This window comes from Gavia stellata, chromosome 7 (assembly GCF_030936135.1).
Source record: "Gavia stellata isolate bGavSte3 chromosome 7, bGavSte3.hap2, whole genome shotgun sequence".
Classification (NCBI taxonomy): domain Eukaryota; kingdom Metazoa; phylum Chordata; class Aves; order Gaviiformes; family Gaviidae; genus Gavia; species Gavia stellata.
In genome coordinates, this window is record NC_082600.1 from 9399132 (window position 1) to 9421942 (window position 22811).

A 22811-nucleotide genomic window follows, 5' to 3' on the forward strand; every position below is an offset into this window, starting at 1 on the left:
CACGGCGGCGGGAGGGGCTGGGGAGGAGACACGGCACCACCGCCCCCGAGCCTCCGCCGTGGGGAGAGCCCACGGCCGCCCCTCGGTGCCCCTCTCCTCCCTCCTCCGGGGCGGGGGCAGCGCTTGCGCGGTGGGGCCAGCGGCGGCCGAAAGTTTAGGGGCACGTGGGGCGAGGAGTAGGGCACTCGTGGGGGCAGCCCGTCCCGCAGACGCTCCGGGAGTCCTGCCGCGCTCGGCCGCTGCCTCCGCGCCCTCGCCATGGCCCCCGCCGAGATCCTCAGCGGCAAGATAGTCTCCGCGTACGTACCCTGGGGCCGCCCGCCCGCCCGCCCTTCCCGCCATGCGCCCGGCGCTGCGCTGTGCGGGGCGGGGATTTCCTCGGGCGGGAAAGTCTGTGGGGAACCGTGGGGATTTTTATCCTGCGGGATAGCTGCGACCGGGAAGGAAACCGGTGCGGCTGGGGGGTGCCCCGGGGGTCCCAGCCCTGCTTGTTGGCTGAGGGAATGGGGCTGTGGTGGCCTTTGCTCTGGCTCTGCCGGGACGAAGCACGTTTGAAGACACCCTACAGCTTTTTCACTACGTTGCCTTCAAAGCTCACTTCTTCCTGGCTGGAAACGGTGGGAATTATTAAATGAAGGTAGTATTAAAGATCGTCAGAAGAACCTGAAGTGCTGTCAAACCTGCATTGCCCCCCAGAAACCCAGCCAGTGTGTCTGCTTGGTCCAGCATCAGCCCTGCAGAGCGGCTTGTGATCACTCAGCATCTCTGCGCAGAAATAAGTGCCCAGGCGGGTGCGAAATGGCTCGCTGACTTACAGTGTTTGGGTATTTAAGCAGTGCTGTTAGGATGCTTTACGAGCAGGAGTTGGGAACCCGTGCTTTAGATACAGCCTCTGTGTTCATACTGTACAGGCGTTGGTCACTCCTTTTGAAAGCAAGATAAATTAATCCACGTATTGGGTAACGTCAAGATGTCTAATGTGTCTTGAATCTGAATATCCATGATGAAAGGCTGCTTGCGTATTTTTTACCCGGTAATTTTTGGGCCAGTAGCACTTGGGTATTGTAGTCTCTCAGTCTTGTGTGCTTCATTACACCTTATGCTTTAGGCAGTCTTGAAGCCAGCACGCTCCGCTCTGCAGTGCCTGCGTGTGGTGCTGGTGGTACTTAGTGATTTGCCTGTTGCAGGTTTCCTTTTTCTGGTGTAGAAAGTGCCCCTGAAGTGTAGTAGGTCCTTTCAAGCTACACATTATTGCAAGTTTAGAGTGACTAGAAATCTGCGAAGTTGCTAGCTTGGGTACAGTGAGTGTGTTTTGGAGGTATTCTGAGCCTTAAAAACCTTAAAACTTCCAGCTTCCTTGGCAGTGCGTGTTGCATTACTTACTTTCTTTAAATTTATAGATCCAGTGGTGAAATTTTTATTTCTGTTTGTTTTCTGTATTATAGTAGCAGCTGTTTTCAGACATGAGGACCTTTGTAATGTGCAAATACCTGGGAAGAGGCATAAGCTTTTAATAGGCATGAAGAGGAGAATTTCTCGAGTTGCTTAGTTTCCAGCACGTGTCTAAGGTGTTTGGCTGAAGCCTGTCTTCCAAAGGCATCAAATCTTCACCTGAAGACAACACAAAATGGAAAAATAATTGCAGCTGTACAGCTGTCCTCCTTCAGTTCCTTTATTTCTGCTGTATTTTTGTCCAGTATAGCAAAACCATCATGTGCTCCACAGGAATGGGCCTTAGGTAGCTCTGTTTTTTCCTAGTGGAGTACTTGAAGGAGGCATGAGGAAATGGGCTATCCACCCTTCAGATACCTGTTCCTTTCTTCCAGACTGTCTAGAAAAGTGTTGGTCCAGAGGATTCTCATTGTCCAGAGTTCACCTCCAGGCCAAGAGTCTGGCAGCAGCAGAAGAAGCAACAGGCATGTGGTTTTTCTAGGAATTTTCAACTGAATTGCCTGTTGTAGAAAGGGAGTGTTTCTGACTTTACATCAACTGCAAAATCTTTTCAGTTACTATCTTGTAGGGGGCGTTTTTGTTACTTTATCCTTTAATCGAGATAAGTGTTTGTTTGTAAGTCAGTGAAATATTAACAAATAAGATGAATCAATCAAGCAGTGTTCCAGCTACCTAATTCTGGGTTTCTGTGTGTGTTTTAAATCAAAACTCGTAAGAATTGTGAACTTTCTTCTCCTGCCACCAAGCACACCCTCCCCAAAGAGAGGTGAAAAAAATACCTAATTCAGAGTCATGCCAGTTACTTAAATAAAAATCGAGTAGATAGAGGCATTCTTATTTTAGTGAAACATGTAAAGAGAATAAGTACTTTGAGAGAGAGGGAGAGGGAGCTTCCTTGTCTCTGTAAATAAGGAAAACTTGATGAGGAGATAAAGCTAGTTTACACCTAGAAAGTCTTGGAAGGCTCAGAAGAGGTACAGAGGAAAATAGACATTTTCAGTGGCTTTGAATATTACCTGTGAGGATAGTAAATGTGGTTATGTTGTGCATGGGAAGGAGAACATACAGGGCAGCAGACGTATGTGTAGGATATTGGTGTTTAAAGTTAATGCTTCTCTGGCTAAGGCTGCTGCTTTCAGCAGAAACAAACTCTTACCCCTGGACAGTCTGTGAAAGATATTAAATGTTGGATGGGTTATGCATCAATCTGAGCTGGCTAGTTATCTCAGAGTGGCTTTCCTCTGTGGCTGTTTAGTAATTCAGTCTTAGATTTTGCTGCAAGTTAAACTTGCCTCATTGGGAAATGAGTTGCAAAAGATGAGTTATTGTGTAGCAGTACACTAAACAAATGACTAATAAGAGGCAGAGAAACAGTGCTTTAAGTATTCAGAATATGGAGGGAATCAAAATACAGTATTCTCAACTTTTTTTTTTTTTATTACTAGTATTCTCTTAAAATAAAAATACTCTGTTTCTGTGTCTGAAACAGATACTCGGAGCAAAACATTGTAGTGGCTCTTCTTTACAGCTTATGTCCACCGCAGTGAGCGGGGTGTTCAGTTATCATCTGAAGTAGCCCAGGTTTGGAAACCTCTGCTTTGGCCTGAATTGGTTGATAGCACCAGGAATGGACCAATATTCCTGGTCTGGATGAGTTGCTGATGAGTTGTGATGGCAGGGAAGACTTAACACCCCTCTCGGCCCCTAGGGATGGGCCAGGCAGTGCTTTGAGTTTAAAGTACTGGAAACAGCGATGATCAGGCTCCGCTTATAACTGGAGGTAACAGTGCAGTAAAGACAATTCTTTAGTCATCTTTGAAAACTCTTCAGCTTTTTTAGACTGGGTCTCAAAAGTTTTTTGGAGTTCCTATTGGAACTCCAGATAAATCTAGTCTGAACTGAAAAATTTCCCCTGTCTGTGAGATCTCATTTACGAGATCCTACCCAGAATGTTTCAGGCATGCACTGAGGGGTACCACACTGTGGATGTGCTAAGTTGAAGTGAACTGTGTGGTCCAGGACAACTCAGTGCCACTGAGCAGCCCCAAATAGGAGCAAGAACCCCTTCCGTTAGGTGCGGTACAGACCTAGAATTAAAAAAAAGGGACCCTGCACCAAAGAGCTTATAAACTAGGAGAACATATTGTCTGGTGGACAACAGGGCCACAGTGCTGTCATCTGTGCACATCAGCACCAGGTAACATGGAAAGGGGGAGTCCTAAGAGAACGAACATGTAAGGGACTGCCATGTCCCCTTCATGGAAGGAAGAAAATCTTAATACCACTTTTTGTGAAGACAGACCATTGTAAACATGGCCTAAAGTGTTGAAGTGTTTGAAGTGCTTGCAGCCCCACAAACGTGGTTTGAGTCCTTATCTGATTCTGTTATGTTGTCCTCCGATTAAATCACCTGATAGTTGGCTGTTGTATGTGGTAGCTGTTTTGGGATGCAGACCTGATTGGTGTGATTGACATTGCACCATGGGAACCTGGTCATGCGAGTTCATGGTATTGTAAATCATGTTTGGGGCAAACTCTTCTGTGTAAGTTTTAAAGACTCAGCTTTATGTGCAACTTAAACTCTGTTGTTCTGTTAGCAGCCAGCCACATTTGAGAAGTTCCTCAAATGCTGTCTACCCCATCCCCTACAGATGGTTGCTTCTTCAGCTCAGCCATTTTGTGGCCCTCGTTGGACTAGTGTTCTGGACATGGTGAAAAAGCCTGTAAAAAGGCAAAAGCATCTTCATGTATTTATCTGGCCTGAAGAGTGCTCAGACAAGTATTTGAGCTGACACAACCAAAAGAGTGGTTAAAAACTGTGGGAGTGTGGAATTGGTAGAAAGAATCAGGCAGATCCCCTGTGAGATAATGACAGTGTGCCAGGATCATGCAACAGTAGGGCAGGAGACTTGTGAACAGGTTCCAGCTCTGTTTTCTAAACAGTGTCTTCCCTCAGCTGGAGCCATCTGTTGAATTACCAGCAGCATTCAGATAGACTTTTCCCATCCCAGTGCCACTCCGTTGGGACAGCCAACCTGTGACTCTCCCCAGGAGAGGCTCCTTTCTGTCTCTTCTTTGGGGTACCAGTAGGATGTTTTGTGGCATGCTTGTTTGCAGCCTTTTCACAGTATTTGAAGATAAAGCAGTCGTCCTCCTAGCTAGGACATGGTGCCATAGATGTTTGCAGTGTGGAGAGACAATTTTCCCCCTCTCCAGTGTTGTTTCTTTTCTTCTCATGGGGGCAACAGAAAGTGAGCAGTGGCAGTGCTGCAGGCTCTAAGGAGGAATAGCTACAGGGACAACAGCCCTGACCAAGATAGTGCAGGACCTGGGGAGGACCATCAGCCTTATACAGCCATTTCTGGAGGGCTGCAAGAAGAGCATTTCTGATGCACGTTTCTGAAATTTTGGGAAATCTGTGATCCAGGCAGTGAGGCCAAACCTTTCTCTTTGGGGGCAGGCCTCTCTAGAGCATCATTGTCTCTGAAGGAAGTATTTGCCAGGTCATACGTTTGGCAGTATTCACATAGACCCAGGGCCTTATTACCCAGAGAAGGGATGGAAACAGCCTGGGGTCATCTTCAGTGTGGTGGCGTGTATGCTCGCACCACAGCCACCCGAGCCATTGCGTGTACACAATCCCATAGGTGTAGTGGGGAGGTCTGCCTGAGGAGGCACTAGCATGGGAGCTGTGCGTCTCTCCATTTACAGCAGAGCTGGAGGAATGTGGTTTGTCCTTTGCTGTTCTGGGAAATTCACTTAATAAATTTAAATTCAGCTCACTGTTGCAGTCTGGAGAAAGAAAGACTAACAGGTTTTTTTAATCTTTGTAGCTGGCGCTTGCACTGTGTGCTTAGAGCCATGTGCTGTCCTTAACCTGTGTGGACCCTGGACCCTTGTTTGCAGTGAGTTTGTTTGTGGAAGAGTGTGTGAGCACAGGAGGGGCCTTAGTGTCAGAGGGAAGGCTTTTGGAGGAACAGCCACGTACAATTGCAAATTTATGTTTGAAGACTTAAAAGTGTTTTCATACAGCTAATAAAACATGTTGCTGATTTATCAACATCAACTTTTATCTTTGTGAAGACCTGAAGTCCACAATAGAATTTTGCAAACTGTATCACTAAACAGCTGCTGGCTTACAAAGTTTATTTAGTACTCTATTTGTAAGTCTGCGGAGTTAAAACAAGGATTTTTAATTTTTTTTTCCCTTAATTTTCTCTCAAACTTTTGCATGTGTGGCTTTTCTGGTAACTAGAGAGCAGTGGTAGTTAACACTAGGTGGCTGTCTAACAAGTGATTTCTTGATTTAAGGCTCCTAAACCAAATCAGCTCTGGCACCACCACTTCGTGTGTTTGTGCGTGTTAACTTTCTTGTGTAGCTGAAGGGGAAGTGAGCTAGTGCCTAATTACAGAAAATGACAGCGATATAATATGTGAACAGTCACGGCTGCTGGGGGTGAAAGCACGCGACAGCCCTGCTTTACAGAGGACAGAGGGAAACTAGACCCTTGGGTGGGCCTGGATCTCCTCCACTGAGAAGACTGGATTAAAAGTAAAACCCAGACCTGAGACCCTTTCCAGTTGACTGTCCCTTATGAGGGGTTTACTGCATCGTAATTTATGATACATTTCACATTTGTTTGCATTACTTTTTGTTTGCAGGCCACAGACCAATGCTGTGCCTTCCTTGCTGAAACACCAGAGGCTGTTCTCAGAAATAGCTCCCTCGAAGAGCTGACCCACAGCACCCGCTCAGAGGCCACACACAGTGGGTTTCTGATGCTTCTTGAGATCGCTGTGTTGTTCTTACGGGCTGCTCGTGAGCTCAGGCCCTGTTGTGTCTGCAGCTGTAGGTTTGGTGCCTTCCCTAGGGACTTACAGCCGGAGCGTAAACAGAGGCAGTTGGTGCTTTGCCACCCAACAGATGAACTTCTGTCACTTCAGCATGCAGAATTGCTACGACAAGACTTGCTGTGACACTGTTTTCTAAACTCATCAGCCAGTCTTAGTCTCAAGTGTTTTACAGAGGTCATAGCTAAAGGAAGCCTAGGAACGACTATTTCTTAAGTGAGGTTGAAAACAACCTCCTTTACCAAAACTTGTTAAGAGACTTTGAACAGCTTGGCCAGATGCAAACAGCTATAAATACTCTGAACCCGCTTCTCAGGTGCAGTGGAGCTCTGACTGCATGATTCGGGATGCATCAGGAGAGATGTATGATTTAGGACAGAGCAGGAGGCTATATGATTCCCCTGAGATGGGACTTAGAACAGCCTCAGGGCTGCTTCTGGCTCGGCCAGCTGCAACCGTCCCATGGGATCAGTGCTGCTGTATTGCAGCAGAGCCATGTGCTGCTCCCATTTCCCTTTCTTCTTGCCTCTGGCATTTCTGATTTGGAGCTCATAGTTGCAGGGTAGAGTTGGCTGCACTGGCTATCAGTCATTCTGGAATTTCCCTATATGGCAGGAATCACAGCCTCCCAGCCAGCATCAGCTACTTACTCTGTCCCTGTACCCTTGCTGTTTGCATTTTTAGTGAACTGGTACCAATAGCACCTCCTCCAGTCTGTGAAGTCTGGTTCCACTTGGGAAGAAGCATACCTTGTGATTCTGATTTGAGGGTAGATGAGCACAAGGAGACCATCTGTGTTTTAAATGGTAGGGTATTTGGAGCAGAGTAGATTTGCTAAGCGTGATGGTAGCACCTTCTCATCCCTTTGAGAATAGTGGGTAGGACACGGGCTGGAGATCACGTGGAGGGGGACAGAGCTATCAAGCTTCTAGTGTCCTGTGAGGTTTGCTTACCTAGCTTTTGCCTCTGAGTGAGTATCTCCTACACTTGCAGTGAAGTGCCACAGCCTCCTTCCAGTGCCGTGAGCCCATGAGATGGGCACAACTGGTCAGTTCTCTCTGAACCCTGACTGCCTCTGGTGAGGAGACAGAGCAGTGGTGCTGGGCCTGCACCCAGGCTTTTGGCAGAATTTCAAATTTAAAAGAGCACGTTGGGTCTGGCACCAGCATCTCTTCCCCACCACCTTCCCTGGTGAAGGATCATGTACATGGGGCCAGACAGTGATTGAGAAATTAGAGAGGAGTGCAAGGCTGGGGAGGGTGGTGACAGTGACTTTTGAGCTGTCAGCGGATAATTTGTCGGTGGTGGATACTTGTTATCTCTAAAACATTGCATAGTAAACTGGGTATGAGTTGGCATGTGAGCTAGATCAACTAATCAGTGAATCCTCTCATGCTTCCATTTCAAAGTTACGTTTTCATAATTGTATACTTACTGAAGAGTTGACGTGAGCTGTGTACCAGGGTTTAGCTAATTTTCCTCACTGCTTCATCTCTGTCCACCTCCCATTCTACTTCCTGCTCCCGTGGAAAAATCTTTGCCTCGTTTGGAAGCCCTTGGGTTGGGGGCATTTTCTTGCATGAGTGTTGGCAAGCACAGAAGCAGAATGGAGGCAGTAAGGTGGGTGTAGGACTGCAGCCTAACCAGCCTGGGTTAGGCCAAGCAGGTGGGAAATATAAACACATAGTATTGACCAGCTGTAGAAGAGGTGTATCTTTGGGTACCTCCTGTTTGTTTAGTTATTTTCCAGAGGTTTACCATTGTAGATTCATCACCCTTTACCAGGACAGCATGTGTGACAGAGTTGACTGGTACCTGTGGAAGACAGGAAGATTTGGTACAGCATATGTGGAAAGAGGATTTGCTTTTGAGTAGGGAGTTTGAAATCCCAGGAGTTTCCATGCCAAATTTTGTACTTTTTTTTTTAGCCTTGATTCCTGTGAGACAATGAAGAAAAGGGTGAAGAAGCACAATGTGGACTTTAAAAGAAAATTTTTAAAAAATTTAAATAAGTTTGAATGAAACTTCCGAAGTGTCTTAGCGATTTATGGACATTAATCTTATTTGGAGGTTGCTGGGACTTGCATACTCAAGGCATAGGTACATGTTGCCAGTCTGCCCACCTGTCATCTTTTCAACTGCTGATTTAGCACTGTATGAGAATTCAACCCCTTGGTTAACTTGGTTTTTCTTTTCCCCTCTTCAGACAAGTGAGAGAGAGACTAAAGAAGCAAGTTGTTGAGATGAAAGAGAAATTTCCAGGCTTCAGTCCAGGACTCGCAATTTTGCAGGTATTGCTTTCTTTAATGACAACTACAGAAATCTGTGTTGCTTTGCAATGGTAAGTGCACAGCTGATGAGCTTTATCAAAGCTGCCTTGCAATGGTAACATTTTATAAGGAATAGAAGAGCAGGGTTCCCTGTGGGATGGTAACACAGTTCTGTGATGTCTTTTCCCCAAGCATTGGGGCCCAGAAGCATTTCGGGGTTTTGGGGTTGGATTTTTTCTTTCATCAGACCCTTGCAGTTCTCTGTTTGAGCGTTATGTTTGTCAAATGGTGAAAGTAGGCTTCTTGCCTATTAAGAGGAAGTAGCGCTTGTAGACTCTATTCCAAGTCTCTGCATTTGTGAGCCCCAAAGCCTGTCAGCGTTCAGAGATGTGTTTGTACCAGAAATCTTTGAAATGGGGTGCTGATTAAGGGATTTGGTCTGCTATTACATCAGAACATGGAGAGAGGAGGGCAGCGGTGGGGAACCCAACCAAAAACGCCTTTGGCAAAGAAGACTTCGAGTGCAGGGAATAGAACAAAATCCCATTGCTCAATTTGGTATGTCTCAGATGCGTGAGTAAGTGCTAGAGTCTACACAGAAATGCTTGCGGAGGCAAAAAGCACTCATCAGTACAGGGTTTTGGCCTGTGTTTGGCAGAATTAAGGTGATTTTTTTTTTTTTTTTCCTTGCAGCTATAAAAAATGGAAACTTTTTGTGCTTAGATCAGAAGGTGACTAGCAGTAGCAAGTGTCATGTAACAGGAAGGAACTGGGTGGCCACAAAGGATTGATGGACTGTAAGTGGCTGCTTAGAGAAGTGGCTTCTGTCCTTATTCAGTATTTTGGGGTCCTGAAGAACAGTTGGTGCCTGTCTCTGGATTCCAGTGCTGAGACCACTATAGTACACACAGATCAGATTCCTCTTCAATGCCAGGAACAAATTTGTTTGTAGTTTGGGTTTTTTTCTGGTTTTCTTTTCCATTAGCTTTAAGAAGATCATCTCTACAGAAGACTTGTCTTCAGGTGTTTAGAAGGAAGGAGGAAGGTCTTTTATTTAAAATTTAGTAAGGGATGCTTTAATGGAAGTTGCCAAACTGCTGACCTTGTAAACTGTCTTCAGAAATTGCTGTTTTGTAGTGTTACTGGATTTTTTTTCTTGGTTGGCCTGTGTTCTCTTCAATCCTGAGTTGTCTCAGAGTCCTTTACAACCCGTTTGCTCTTTGGCTTTCTGACACTTGTAAGCTACCAAACAGTCTGGGCTTGGAGTTCATCTCCTAATACCGATATTCTCAGCTGTTGGTTTTTCAGCTGTCAGGACAATTAGCTGTTTCTGATATATAGCACCCCATACAACAAGTTCTTTTTTCTTGAGAGGTATCTGGTGTCCTCTGAGCTCAAAGAATAAGTCAGTTAATCTTTATTTTTTGTCCTGTAGTCAGAAATGTCCTCTTTTGCACAATATATGTGGTCTGTTTGCTGCTGTCTCCTGATGCCTGCTCTCTTCCTTTTCTGCTCTGTATGAGGCATACCTTTTCCTAAACCCAGCAGACTTTAAAGGGGAGACAGCCCCTTTGTTTAACCCTAGGGAAGAACCAGTGTATGCTGGGTGATCAGGTAATGCAGTCACCCCTGCAGCTTGCAGTCTGTGTGAGAACCAGGGATAGCTACCATGTACCAAGGAATGGGGTTTCAAGAGTTTGCTTATCAGCTTTTCCTTATTTGCCCCTCATTTCTTATGGTTACAAGGAGTATTACCTTTAAAAAACATACTGGATGTTGCAAGCAGTCTTCTGAAATGCAGTTGTGCTGTAATCACCCAATACTGTCAAAAACTACAGGCATTTGTTCCACTTGCTGCTTTCTCTTTGTGCATCACTTTGTTCTTGTTTTGTTGGGTTTCTTTGGCAGGAAAATTCTCAAGGTACAAAACAGCAGTGGAAGAAATCTCTCCATCAAGGCACACGTATGTGCATAAAATTAAGATTCCTGGGTATCAAAGAGGCCCAGCTCTTCTGAAAGCCTTAATCTGATAATTGAATGTTATCAGCACCTGCTGATCATGTTAATTAGTTAGAGATTTAACTTTCTCAGATGAAATGGCAGGCAGTATTTTCTGCTGTGGAGAATACTGTGTTTCTAAGGTTTTACAGAAGGTGTAAATAGTGTTTATGTAGGACATCAGACAACTTGTCTTTAGCTGCCTCGTACTTGAAAGAACACTTTTCTGTTAGCTCCAGCTACTTATAGCCTCTATCACTGTGTTCTACAGTTATTCAAGAACACCTCTGTCTCCTTCGTGTAGCTCAAAGGAAGCTAACGGTTAAGCCCATCTTAGCCTGTGACTGGGTCTCTATTCTGCAGTGTGACTCAACTGTCTTTTCATCCTTAGGTTGGAAATCGGGATGATTCGAACCTCTACATTAATATGAAACTGAAGGCTGCTGCTGAGGTAACGCCCAAATTCTTAATATTTCTTTTTACCCTCCTACAGTAGGTCAAATCTGAATATGAAAAAAAATACACAAATCAAATAGTTTGTCTAAGCTTTGCCCATATTGGAGAAACCAGTCTTGGCCTGAATTCTTTGTTATGAGGAAGTAGTATAGGTGTGTAACCTGACACTTAGCCAAGTGGGGTAACAACAGTGTGGGTTGGTGCCACTTTTTGTGTGATCATCTCCTAGATTACATGTGTCTGAAGTGCTGATGCTCTGTCTTTCCTCACCTGTGGCCATGTGCTTATCTTCCCTGACTGTCTTGTACCTGCAGTTGCCTTGCATCTCTCACCAAGTGGTACATTACATGCTACAGCAGGGCTGGGAATGTAGTCCCCAGTCCTGAGTGCCTGTTTCCCAGGTGATAGCTGGCATCTTCTCTGCTGGCATTTCAAAGCAGTATGCTGTCAAGCCAAGATGTTCTTCATGTCAAAAGGTGAATAGGACAGTTGAAGTATGGACCAATCTAAGCAGGCGAAGCACTAATCTTTTTTCTTCTCTTTTGTTGCTGATGTTTCCACATAATAGGACTGTAGCCACAGGAATGGGAGACAGACCTGGGAAATGTGACAGAATATAGCTGTGACTGGGCTGGACTGAGAAAATAGCCAGATCAATCTCTGACATCAGTTCAGAAATCAGATAATTTGTTGGTATTCTCATTTGCAGATTGGGATCAGTGCCAATCACATAAAACTGCCAAACACAGCAACAGAAGCTGACGTAAGTAATATAGCCAAAAATGAAAAAATACCTAATTTAGGCCTTGAGCTCAAGAGACGAACTTATATTTGCCTTCTCGTTTTATAAAAAAAAAAAAAAAGACTGCTTGCCTATAGATATTAACTCACAAAAAAACCCTGGAACCAGCTGAGATTTTTTTATTTTTATTTTTAAAAGAAAACTAAAACACTACAATGTAAAATTTAGAGACTTTAACAGGTATTTTTCTAAAAATAAAAAATATGAGTCATTTGTACTCTTGGGTGGAAAAACTAAACATATTGTATGTGTCTTTTAATCCAGATAGGATTGTCCTTTTTCCTTTACATCAGTCATGTTTCAGTTTATCAGCCATTAGGTTTTTGGTCTTTACTTCTTGTAGGTCCTCAAGTGCATTGCCTCTTTGAATGGAGACCCTGCTGTTCATGGCTTTATAGTGCAGCTGCCACTTGACTCTGATAAACCCATCAATACAGAAAAAATAACCAATGCTGTTGCGCCTGAGAAGGATGTAGACGGGTAAACTGACTTTACCCCTGGAGAGCATGACAGCTACTCCAGAAAGAAACCTCTTCTTTTTTTTTTTTTCCTTCTGAACAGTGATCATGAGGCTGGGAATCTTACTTGGCCTTTATTCTTTCAAAATACAGCTTAAGTAGCATCAATGCTGGGAAACTCTCTAGAGGGGACCTAGGAGACTGCTTTATTCCCTGTACGCCAAAAGGGTGCATGGAACTTATCAGGCAGACAGGTAAGGAAGTTTCCATCCATTATTCATAAGTGCAGTAGTCTTCAATAAGAGGAGAAATTATGCGCCTCGCAAGGCTATGCTTCGCATTGAGACTTATGTTGAGATGCCACATTTCATCTCTGCCTTTTCAGATAGGAAAAGAGCTAGTTTTAAAGTGGTCCTTCCTTCCTCCCTCCCAACTCCTAATTCCCTATCACACACAACCCAGAAGAAGAATAGTATCCTGAAGTACCAGAGCCAGGTTTAAACTCACCAAAAGGCTCCAGAGCCATTTGAGTTAGTTTGCGCTACAACGCACAATGACCTATTTTTACTTTCTCCTAACTTTCTGTGGTGCAGGCATCCAGGTTGCAGGTAAAAGAGCTGTAGTGGTTGGTCGCAGTAAGATCGTCGGTGCTCCCATGCATGACCTGCTGCTCTGGAATCACGCAACGGTAACCACTTGCCATTCAAAGACCTCAACGCTGGCTGAGGAGGTAATGACAGGATGGATGCATGAGGCTGTAGTTATCTCCTGCAAGCCAGTGCTGCCTGCTGCATATTGCCACTCTAAGTTACTGGGTCTGGGTTGTCTTTCATCTGAAACAGTTTCCCAGTCCTGTTCATTGGATGGTTGTGTAAATACTTCTGCTGGAATAGGGTCCTGATTATTTTTGGCCCTTAATTAGAGGCTTTTAATTATAACAATAAAATTATTATTTTTGTTTTCTTTGGGCAAATGCTGCAAATTTAATCATCCCTTCCTAATCTCCAAGTAGTGGCCTGCAAGACAGGGTATGTTTGTGTTCTTTCCTGAAGAGACCAGGTGGTCTTCTGCTTTAATGGCCGGGAAATGCTAGACCAAATGTTTTCTCCAGTTTTGGTGGCATTTTTTTCCCCCAGTCTATTTTCTATGACTGGGAGTTGGTACCATCTTCCTCTTTAGCAGTGAGAGTGACAGAAATAGTATGTTGCTGTGCTGCCACCTACTTGGATTTCGTAGAGCAATCAACACTGCCAGGCTCTGTGGGCAAGTATTAAAGCTGAAAAGAGGGTAGGTGTATTTGAATATAACTCACAAGGAAGATCAGAAACACTGCAGTGCTTCATGGCATTAAGTTGCTGTTCAATAAGACTGTCATTAGGTTGATTAACAATTGAAGTGCTAATTCTTAATGAAATCTTAAAAATAGTTAATCTCCCTTGAAGATTAAAAGAAAAAATTCCAAGGGGTAGCAGCTTCCTAAGCAAACATGAATGAAGCAGTGCAAGAACTGACAACAAGCTTTAGTCAGAGTCTCTAGCACCAGCTTTGTGACCAGATCTGTGAAATTTACTGAGTACTGTCTGAATGAATATTAGTGCTGAATTACAATCAGCTTTCCCTGGAGTTGCATGTTACACAGTCCTGGACTTAAAAACCGCAAGGTAGTACTGCCACAAGTGAAGTGCCGCTTAGAGTTCTGTGCAGGGGTTGTTCTTGGCTGCCATCTGATGAGTGCTGGGTGTATTTCTAGCATTGAAAAGAGCAGCTGAATATGCAGGGATATTTGAAGGGAGGAAGATAAGAATATGCAGAAAGCTTTAATTTTATCTAAAAGTAGTCTGTGTGATCCACGTGGGAATTATGGAGGAGTTCAAAGGAGGTTGTGAAGTGTTAACTACCAATAGTTCAGGGTAGGAGTGTGAAAATGGCCCATAATTTCTGGCTGCAGGAATTTGTGCTTGCCAAGGAACTAACTACTTTTAATTGCTGACGATGCCCTTCCATCCCTCCAAAGGCAATGGGTGAGCACACAGTTTCACTGCAATTGAAGCTGATCTAAGTTGCTGCTAAAGCAGGTCTGCATTTTTCCACTGCTGGTGTGATACAGAGTTGTTTATTTGGCTTTTTTATAGGTTGGTAAAGCTGATATCCTGGTGGTTGCAGCTGGTAAAGCTGAAATGGTAAAAGGTGAATGGATCAAACCTGGTGCAATTGTAATAGACTGTGGAATTAACCATATACCAGGTGCGTGGGTAATGTATAAAGAGTGGGGATGTGTTTATTTGTATGTAAATGCAGTTGCTAAGTAAGTACATGGATACTGTTTCCTTGGTGTTTCTAGTCAATGCAGACTTCTTTCTCTCAAAAATCTGTCTTAGGTAATGATGGCAACCTCTGAAGATGCCAGAATAAAAAAAGTTTGGTCTGAAGTACTGTCCTAAAGCAGATCAACAGCAGTTTTGTTTCTGCCTTCAATGAGGCTGATGATCAGTAGAGGAAAGAGGGAGCCTAGGAAATATTACAGCAGAATATCCATGTAATTTGCCACAACTACATAGTGACGTCTTGCTGCTGTTGTCACTTGTGAGTGTGCAGCTTTGCTGTCATTACTTTGCAGTTAGATCTGATTAAGCTGTTCTGTTTGAAATACATAAATTGCAAGCAGTATCTTAAAGTAGCTGTGGATTTGTTGAATCACAACATTAACTTCTTAGGCTTGAATAGCTGTTGTCTTGGAACAAAGCAGCTTCTGCAAGAGTATTGGTGACAATGGCTCTGGCATAGAATAAAGTACTTGAACATAATGGATTTTAGGGTAGGGTTTCACTTAGCTACTCCTTCCTTATAAAGAAGGAACAGACAGTCTGGCAATTTCTGTTTTCATCTCATTTTAAATCCAAATTACAGATATTGAATGATATGGAAAATTAGTCACCATCCAACTATCTCTGTGCTACACCCACAAGGCTTTTAAAAGGTAGTTTTCATAATTAATCAGTCATTTTGTTGCCATTATTTAATGGAATGTAAAGAAATTTCTGTTCAGCAGTCTTGTTCCTTGAAGATGACACTGAATTGCATTTAAAAACATTAGTCCTCTGTCTAATGAAAATTAAAATGTCATCTGCTGTTGCTGTTCGCTTGATGTATTTGTGCCAAGCTACCCAAACTTAGGCAATTTGCCAAAACCCACAGGGTCACTGCTGATTTGCATGAAGCAGAATGGCTTGGAGTCTCCTCCACTAACACGTTGCAAATAAAACTACCACTGTGTTTCTGACATACGATGGTATGACCTTTTTTCAGGCTTGATGTGAACTGCATCTCTGAGGACACATCCCTGTTTCTTTGCAATTAGTCTGCCTCGGGCACTGCATGAGATCTGAGCTGCTTGTACACTCAGCCTAGTCAGTGTTACATGGCAATACGCTTAATGGCATTGTGAGACTCAGTAATCAGGGCTTGATAGAGTATCATGGAAATTGTCAGATTTCAAAATGATGGATGCCACAGGCTCTTCTGTGGTTTTCTGAAGCTTCTGCATTTTCCTGCCTCTTTCTTCCCTTCTGATAGGTTGCAAAAAAGTTTTCAGGTGAATCTTCTGGGAAAACAGTGCTTAGAATTGTGGGAATTACAATGCTACAGAAAGAACGGCAGCTAGTTTGCCAGCTTCTCCAGCTACGTCACTGTACAGATAGAATATTGCTTCTAGCTGCGATGGTGCTTTGAACGTGGCAGGGGGAGAAATAGCACAGTTCTCATATATCTTGCCATAGCTGTAAGTGTACCCAGCTAGGTGCCTCCTAGGTGTAGATGTGAGTTGCAGTTGGAGGACATGGCAATCTCTGGATACGCCTATACTTTGCAAGTCAGGGTGTCCTGTACCGGCAAATCATAATATGATTTGACATCAGGACATTAACTTCATGCAGGGTTGCCAAGTTGGAGTTGAAGTTATAGCCATGTAGTGCCATGTAAATGCAGCTGTTGTGCTTTTGAATGGATGGTGGCCTGTACACTCCCAAGGCTGCCAGTTTGGAGGCTAGAATAGGCAATTTAGGCACATCTGGCTTTGTGTTCATGTGTTCTATAGCTGAACCAAATTTCTTCCAGGTCTCTAGGTAGAGAGAGGGGAAGAGAGGATCTCCTGAAACCTCTATTAGAGCAGACAAGCGTGTCTTACTCCCTTTCCAAACTGGATTGTATTTGTCTTTCTCTCCCCACTGCTGCAGTTGGAGAGCTAGTCTGGTAAATACTCTGAATGCTTTATTCCAGCCGTGTAGAAATTGCTCTGCTACAGGAAGGGAGAGCAATGCAGGCAGAGGATATTCCCAGAGATGACATAGTCTCTGGAGTGTCCCTCTGTGAGTCCTGATGGAGGAAGCAACCTTATTCAAAGTCCTTCTCTGCTGTGGGATTTTGCAGCCCTAGCCAACAGGGAACCTTGAACAGTGGGATATGAGAGCAGCAAAGGAGGATCAGCCTCTGTGGATCTCGCTGCCATGCTCTTCAAACAGTAGAGGAGATAGAAAGATACAGAAAGCCTTGACTTGATGCTGTTTATATCTTCATATACTGGGAATGAAGCTGGCATCACAGGCCTGTAAGATCAGATTGTGTTGGATCCCTCATGAAACACCTTTGCTAGTGGTGTCCAGAGAAAGAAGCAGACTACAAGGTAGTGATCTCCTGTTTTATAGATGAGGGTCGTGTATGGTCTTGTGTGCTTGCAGTCATATATCCACCAGGAATGTGTTAACAGTTGCACGTATATTGGCAGAAGTTTGCTTGGAAATCATGTGGATATTCCCAGCCCTTGTGTGGCGAAAGTAGGACTATGAATTAGCTCCAGTCCAGAAGCTGCACTCAGGCTGTCTCTCATGCATTTGTCTCTGGAGATAGATGGGGATCATCATACCTGTTTATTCCATATGTGTAGGCATGTCCTTCACTTCTTTGATCTCAAAGTCCTTGAATGTTCTCTCTCATGTGTTCCAGCAGGCTCGAGAACCTACTGGACCAAAGAAGACACAGGCACTGGGAATGGTTATAGTGTCACTGATGGTCTCTGTAACAAGTTTGGGGTTTTTTTAAGAGTGGGATGATGAATATTGAGAAGGTGGAAATTATGGGGGGGGGGGGGGCTGAAAGAGTTGTATGTGAGCTTTCTTTCAAAAGAATATTTTAAAGGCAATTGAATAGCTCCTAATTTGTGCTCAGCCATGCTTGGCATAAGGTGCGGATGCAGAGGCAGGGACTGGGGGTTTGTTTGGCTTGTGCTCATCACTGTGTCTGTGTAACAGATTAGGCTGTTTGTGTTTGGAGTGCCTAATTCATCACTTGTTTTCTTCATTCTTGGGCCTGGAGCCTTCCTGGCCTGGGTGGCTGGTAAGCCTGCTTGGCATCCTTGGAAGAAAATATGATTGTGTTATTTGCCTTTTTTAACCTTAATTAAACTGGTCTCTAGGCTGGAAGGCCAGATTGGTCTGCAGTTCAGGCAGCAAAGCTGACAGTGGCTGTAGAGACACTGTTTAACAGCTGTGATGTTGTTGAAGCTTTGAACTTTAGGGAGAAGAAGTGTTGCTTAAAACACAAACACAGCAAAACATCCAAGCTGCTAATTGTCAGTAACAATGCAGCTAAAAATTAGTGTTGGCAGGAGCTGCTTTTGTTCCCTCTTTTTGGTTTTAACATAATCAGCTGTTTAGGAGTTTGGTTTCTCTTCCACTCCTTCCCCTCGCCCAATGTATGTTAAAGTTATTGATTGTGTTCAAACATACAGTTACTGTATGCAATATAATATTTCAATGCAACAACATTAAAATCTATCTTCAGGTTTTTCACACTGCTTGAAAGTTCTGTAGAGTCCTCATATCTGAAATGAGGATCTGCCACTCCAGGAGAAACTTAAATTTTCTTTTTTTGATATGCTGTGTCTATAATCAGTGAGTTCCTTAGATGACTGTGCTAGTTTACTAATGCATTTTGTCTTTTTTTCTCTTTATGGGTGAGCTTAAAGGTCACCACTGGAAAAAAGTGCTATATCTGCTGCTGAATTGTGAGGTCTTGTAGTACAGCAGGATATAACAGGTTTTTTTGCCAGAGAGAAAGGAGATTATTCTACTGGACCTCTCTTAAGCCACCTATGAGGTTTGTTTTGACAAGATTCTGATCTCTGTGAACTGCAGTGTTTATCAGTTCATCATTAGAATGGCCATGAGTAATTGAAAAGCTCAGCACTTTCTGTCTTCAGTTTCTGTAAAGGCAGGTGATTTTATTCAATAGTAAGGCCTAGATGTCCTCCAAAATGGAACAGAGCAAATGTAAACCCAGGTTTTTGGAACAAGTCAGCCATGTTTCTTTTCTCACTTCTTCTAGACTATTGGTTTGTATCTCTTTCAAATTTGAAGCTGTAGTAATCCTTCAGAGCAATACAGCAGGAGCTGTGAGCGGATGGTTCAGGTGACATCTCTGTTGTATGTCCCATTTGTGTTCTATTATTGCACAGACGTAAGACTTGGTCTGTGCTTTGGTCCCCCTGCATTTGTTTTGGAGTCACCTTCATACTGCCCTGTGGGCCATGTGCCATTGAGAAAATACTTGCATCCTCGAAGAAAAAGGGAGACCTATCTAGCTGAGGATAAATGGTGCTTAATGGGAAGATACGTTGCATGAGCTGCTGATGCTCTCTGAGTGAAGTATGATGATAACAGCTTCATCTTGTGATGTGCCGGGTCCTGCACTTTGGTCACAACAACCCCATGCAATGCTACAGGCTTGGGGACGAGTGGCTGGAAAGCTGCCCTGCAGAAAAGGACCTGGGGGTGTTGACTGACAGCTGGCTGAATATGAGCTGGCAGTGTGCCCAGGTGGCCAAGAAGGCCAACGGCATCCTGGCCTGTATCAGAAACAGTGTGGGCAGCAGGAGTAGGGAAGTGGTAGTGCCCCTGTACTTGGTGCTGGTGAGGCTGCACCTCGAATCCTGTGTTCAGTTTTGGGCCCCTCACTACAAGAAGGACATTGAGGTGCTGGAGTGTGTCCAGAGAAGGGCGACGAAGCTGGTGAGGGGTCTTTTGAGGGGCGGCTGAGGGAGCTGGGGTTGTTTAGCCTGGAGAAGAGGAGGCTGAGGGGAGACCTTATCGCTCTCTACAAGTACCTGAAAGGAGGTTGCAGAGAGGTGGGTGTTGGTCTCTTCTCCCAAGTGACAAGTGACAGGACAAGAGGAAACGGCCTCAAGTTGCACCAGGGGAGGTTTCAGGCTGGATATTAGGAAAAATTTATTTCCTGAGAGAGTGGTGAGACACTCGAACAGGCTGCCCAGGGAGGTGGTGGAGTCACCATCACTGGAGGTGTTCAAGGAACGTGTGGACGTGGCATTGTGGGACATGGTTTAGTGGGCATGGTGGGGTTGGGTTGATGGTTGGACTTGATGATCTTACAGGTCTTTTCCAACCTTAGTGATTCTGTGATTCTGTTGTTTTAACTTTCTTTACAGCTTCCTGGGTACTCAGCTTCTGTTTTGTTTATTCCAACAGAGAAAAGACTTCAGGTTCAGTCAGTGCTGCCTCCTGTATAACTTGCTTTTTCCTTAAATCCCCAGACAGCACAAAGGCCAGTGGAAAAAGAGTTGTAGGAGATGTGGCGTACAGTACAGCAAAGGAAAAAGCTTCCTACATCACCCCAGTTCCTGGTGGCGTTGGGCCTATGACTGTGGCCATGTTAATGCAGGTACGTGGGCACACTGTGAGTCTGTTGGTCATCTTCTCTACATTTGCCTTTGGGGTATGTTGCTGCTGACCATCAGCACACTACCAAAGCAGCTGGTGCTTCCTTCTTGTTCTTACAGAGGTCTAGTTAGGATTTCCAACTTCTAGTCCAAATAATTTGGATTCAGTTAACTAAGGAAGAAGGTGGACCTTAAGGAGATGTTAGGACAGAGTTTTTTTGGTTGGGTGGTCTTTTTGTTGTGTTTTGGGTTTTTTTGAGTGTGGTCTCTCAAAACAGTGAGAAACCAGTTTGTCTTACAATGCTCTGGCTGTAATTCTAAAACTATCCATAGGGTGATTGGATAAAAAGGAGGAGAGTAACAGTATAAGCCAGCTCCCTCTGTTTCCTGCTTTGCTTAAGGAACCCTGATGGCATAGAACACCCCAAAAAATCCAGGACACTGGAAGGTAGATAGGTAGATGGATAGATAGATATGGTGGGGTATTTTTAAGAAAACTATGAGCAGAATCTCATTCTGGATTGTTAGCAAATGCTTTAATTAAAGCACTTTGTGTTAATCCCAAACTGAGACAGATGGGAAGGGAAAAGCTTTCAGAGTCTCTTTGTTAACCAGCATGGTTCATACAGTGGTGGTTGCTATAATGCATTTTTATGCTCATTTTAGAGCACAGTGGAGAGTGCACAGCGTTTTCTGGAGAAGTTCCAGCCTGGAAAATGGAACATCCAATATAACCATCTTACCCTGAAGATGCCTGTTCCAAGGTAGTGCTTTCAAATGGAGCCACTGACAGTATTCATGCAGTATAGCATTCACTTCTGTTCTCAAGCTTTGCGTAATACAGGGCATACATATATGTAGACTGTAGCTGGCGTTAAAGTTTGGAGAGAAGTAGAGAGAAAGCACTGTGAGGCCTTCCTAAGGGAGCACAGCTAACCTGCAGTGGTGCTGTGACATATGTTGAAGCATAGGCTTGGGTCATCCTGATAATATTAAGGCATAAACGTGGACTTCCACAGTCTCTTTAGGCCAGCTAGATAGTTGCTGTTTCAGCAAATAGCTAGACACTTGTATTTTTGGAAAATTTTCAGTCTGACATGGCAAGAACCTAGCATCTTGAAGTAGGAGATGTTGGTGTCAAGTCCCCAAGGAGCAGTTGAAAACTGTTTGGTTTGGGGTTTTTTATTTTTTTTTTTTTTTTAAAAAGGCAATTCTGAGGATGTGTCTATTCTAATGTAGCCAGTGTCAGTGGGATCGATTCATTTAACTAGGAGGGGTTAAAGGTTCCCTTTTAAAATACAGATTAGCTGTTTGTAGTTTATGCCATCCAGAAGTGGAGAATTCGTGATAAGTGTTTGACTTATAAATTGACCTTGCTCTTTCTTTAAGTGATATTGAAATATCGCAGTCTTGCATACCCAAGCCCATTGATCAAGTTGCAAAAGAAGTTGGCCTGCTGCCTGATGAGGTGGAGCTCTACGGCCAAACTAAAGCCAAGGTTCATCTGTCAGCTCTGAAACGGCTGAAGAACCAGCCAGATGGCAAATACATTGTTGTTACTGGGTAGGTACTTCCTTAAATGAGGCATCACTTACATGATGTCAAGGTGAAAAGAAATTCATTAGCATGGCTTGTCGTTGTATTGTCTTTTGGTAAGGTGACTGTATGGGGTGCTCTGAGTTTTAGTAAATCACACAGTGAAAATCTAGTGGTTTGAAAAATAGATTTCTCTTGTGGCAAATAGTGGGAATGTAGTTTAACATTGCTCTCCTGCAGACGGATTGTTTTGCTCTGCTCGTCAGGGTTATGAAGGGCAGACTGCATCGTAGTCAAAGTTCTCCTAGTCTAGTAGCCTGCCTTCAACAATAACTAGCAAGTTGTTTCAGAGGAGAGTCTTCGGCAGTTACGTGATAATTTGCCAATCTCATTCCAATTTCGAATTGATGAAGATCAGCTGAAGTCTGACCCAATCCAGAATTTGAGTTGGCATTAACTCCAATCACCTGGTGACTGTTTTATCCCTGCATTTTGAGTCTCACCCACTACAAGGGTTTCATTGTGTCTGTTCTGCTTTTTCACTGCAGGATAACTCCTACTCCTCTGGGAGAGGGGAAAAGCACCACTACTGTTGGTCTTGTTCAAGCCTTAGGAGCACACCTTCATCAGAATGTCTTTGCCTGTGTTCGGCAGCCTTCTCAGGGGCCAACCTTTGGTATAAAAGGTATAAACTGTTCTGTTGCTTGCAGTTGGACTAACGGGGAAAGACAACATTCAGAGATTTTATTCTGCTGCATTGTAGTTTTACATAGTTCCCAGATACAACTGCATTTCTTATAAGAACAAAAAGCCTTGGGTAAGTTCTTCAGTGTTGTGTTCAAGTGCTGTGCTGGGATTTAAACTAAGCTGGCTCAACAGTAGCTGCCTTCTTAAAGCTATTAAGCAAACACATACAATAGCACTCTGTGCTAGAAAGACCTTTATTTGCATGATTTGACTATTGTCTCTCTGTAGGTGGAGCTGCAGGTGGTGGCTATTGTCAAGTCATCCCCATGGAAGAGGTAATTCTTTACACAAAGCCTTATTGCACATATGTCACACAGACCTTGAAAAGATACTGCAGTCAGACAACTTACGAAATCTTTTTTTGTTTACGGCCCCGTGTAGCACTCCCAAGAACTGGATGCTTGATTTCAGCAGAGAATTTTTTTTTAAACAAAGAAACATCTTTGGTTGTTTTGGAAGGGTGCCTGCATGGTCAGGGAACTTCATAGAACTGGGAATTCCCAGTTCTTCAGTTC

General features: G+C 43.9%; 1 protein-coding gene across 1 annotated transcript in view; it reads left to right on the plus strand.

Annotated features, from left to right (window-relative positions):
- Window positions 1–249: 249 nt before the first annotated feature.
- The window catches only part of MTHFD1 (methylenetetrahydrofolate dehydrogenase, cyclohydrolase and formyltetrahydrofolate synthetase 1), a 43402-nt gene continuing 20840 nt past the window's right edge, over window positions 250–22811 (plus strand). The window contains exons 1-13 of the mRNA XM_059819238.1: window positions 250–299; window positions 8510–8594; window positions 10963–11022; window positions 11737–11790; window positions 12173–12309; window positions 12441–12541; window positions 12881–13017; window positions 14420–14531; window positions 19888–20015; window positions 20680–20777; window positions 21403–21576; window positions 22098–22234; window positions 22525–22571. Coding sequence (XP_059675221.1) covers window positions 259–299; window positions 8510–8594; window positions 10963–11022; window positions 11737–11790; window positions 12173–12309; window positions 12441–12541; window positions 12881–13017; window positions 14420–14531; window positions 19888–20015; window positions 20680–20777; window positions 21403–21576; window positions 22098–22234; window positions 22525–22571 — 1311 coding nt within the window. The 5' untranslated portion in view covers window positions 250–258. The remainder of the gene's footprint in view (window positions 300–8509; window positions 8595–10962; window positions 11023–11736; window positions 11791–12172; window positions 12310–12440; window positions 12542–12880; window positions 13018–14419; window positions 14532–19887; window positions 20016–20679; window positions 20778–21402; window positions 21577–22097; window positions 22235–22524; window positions 22572–22811) is intronic.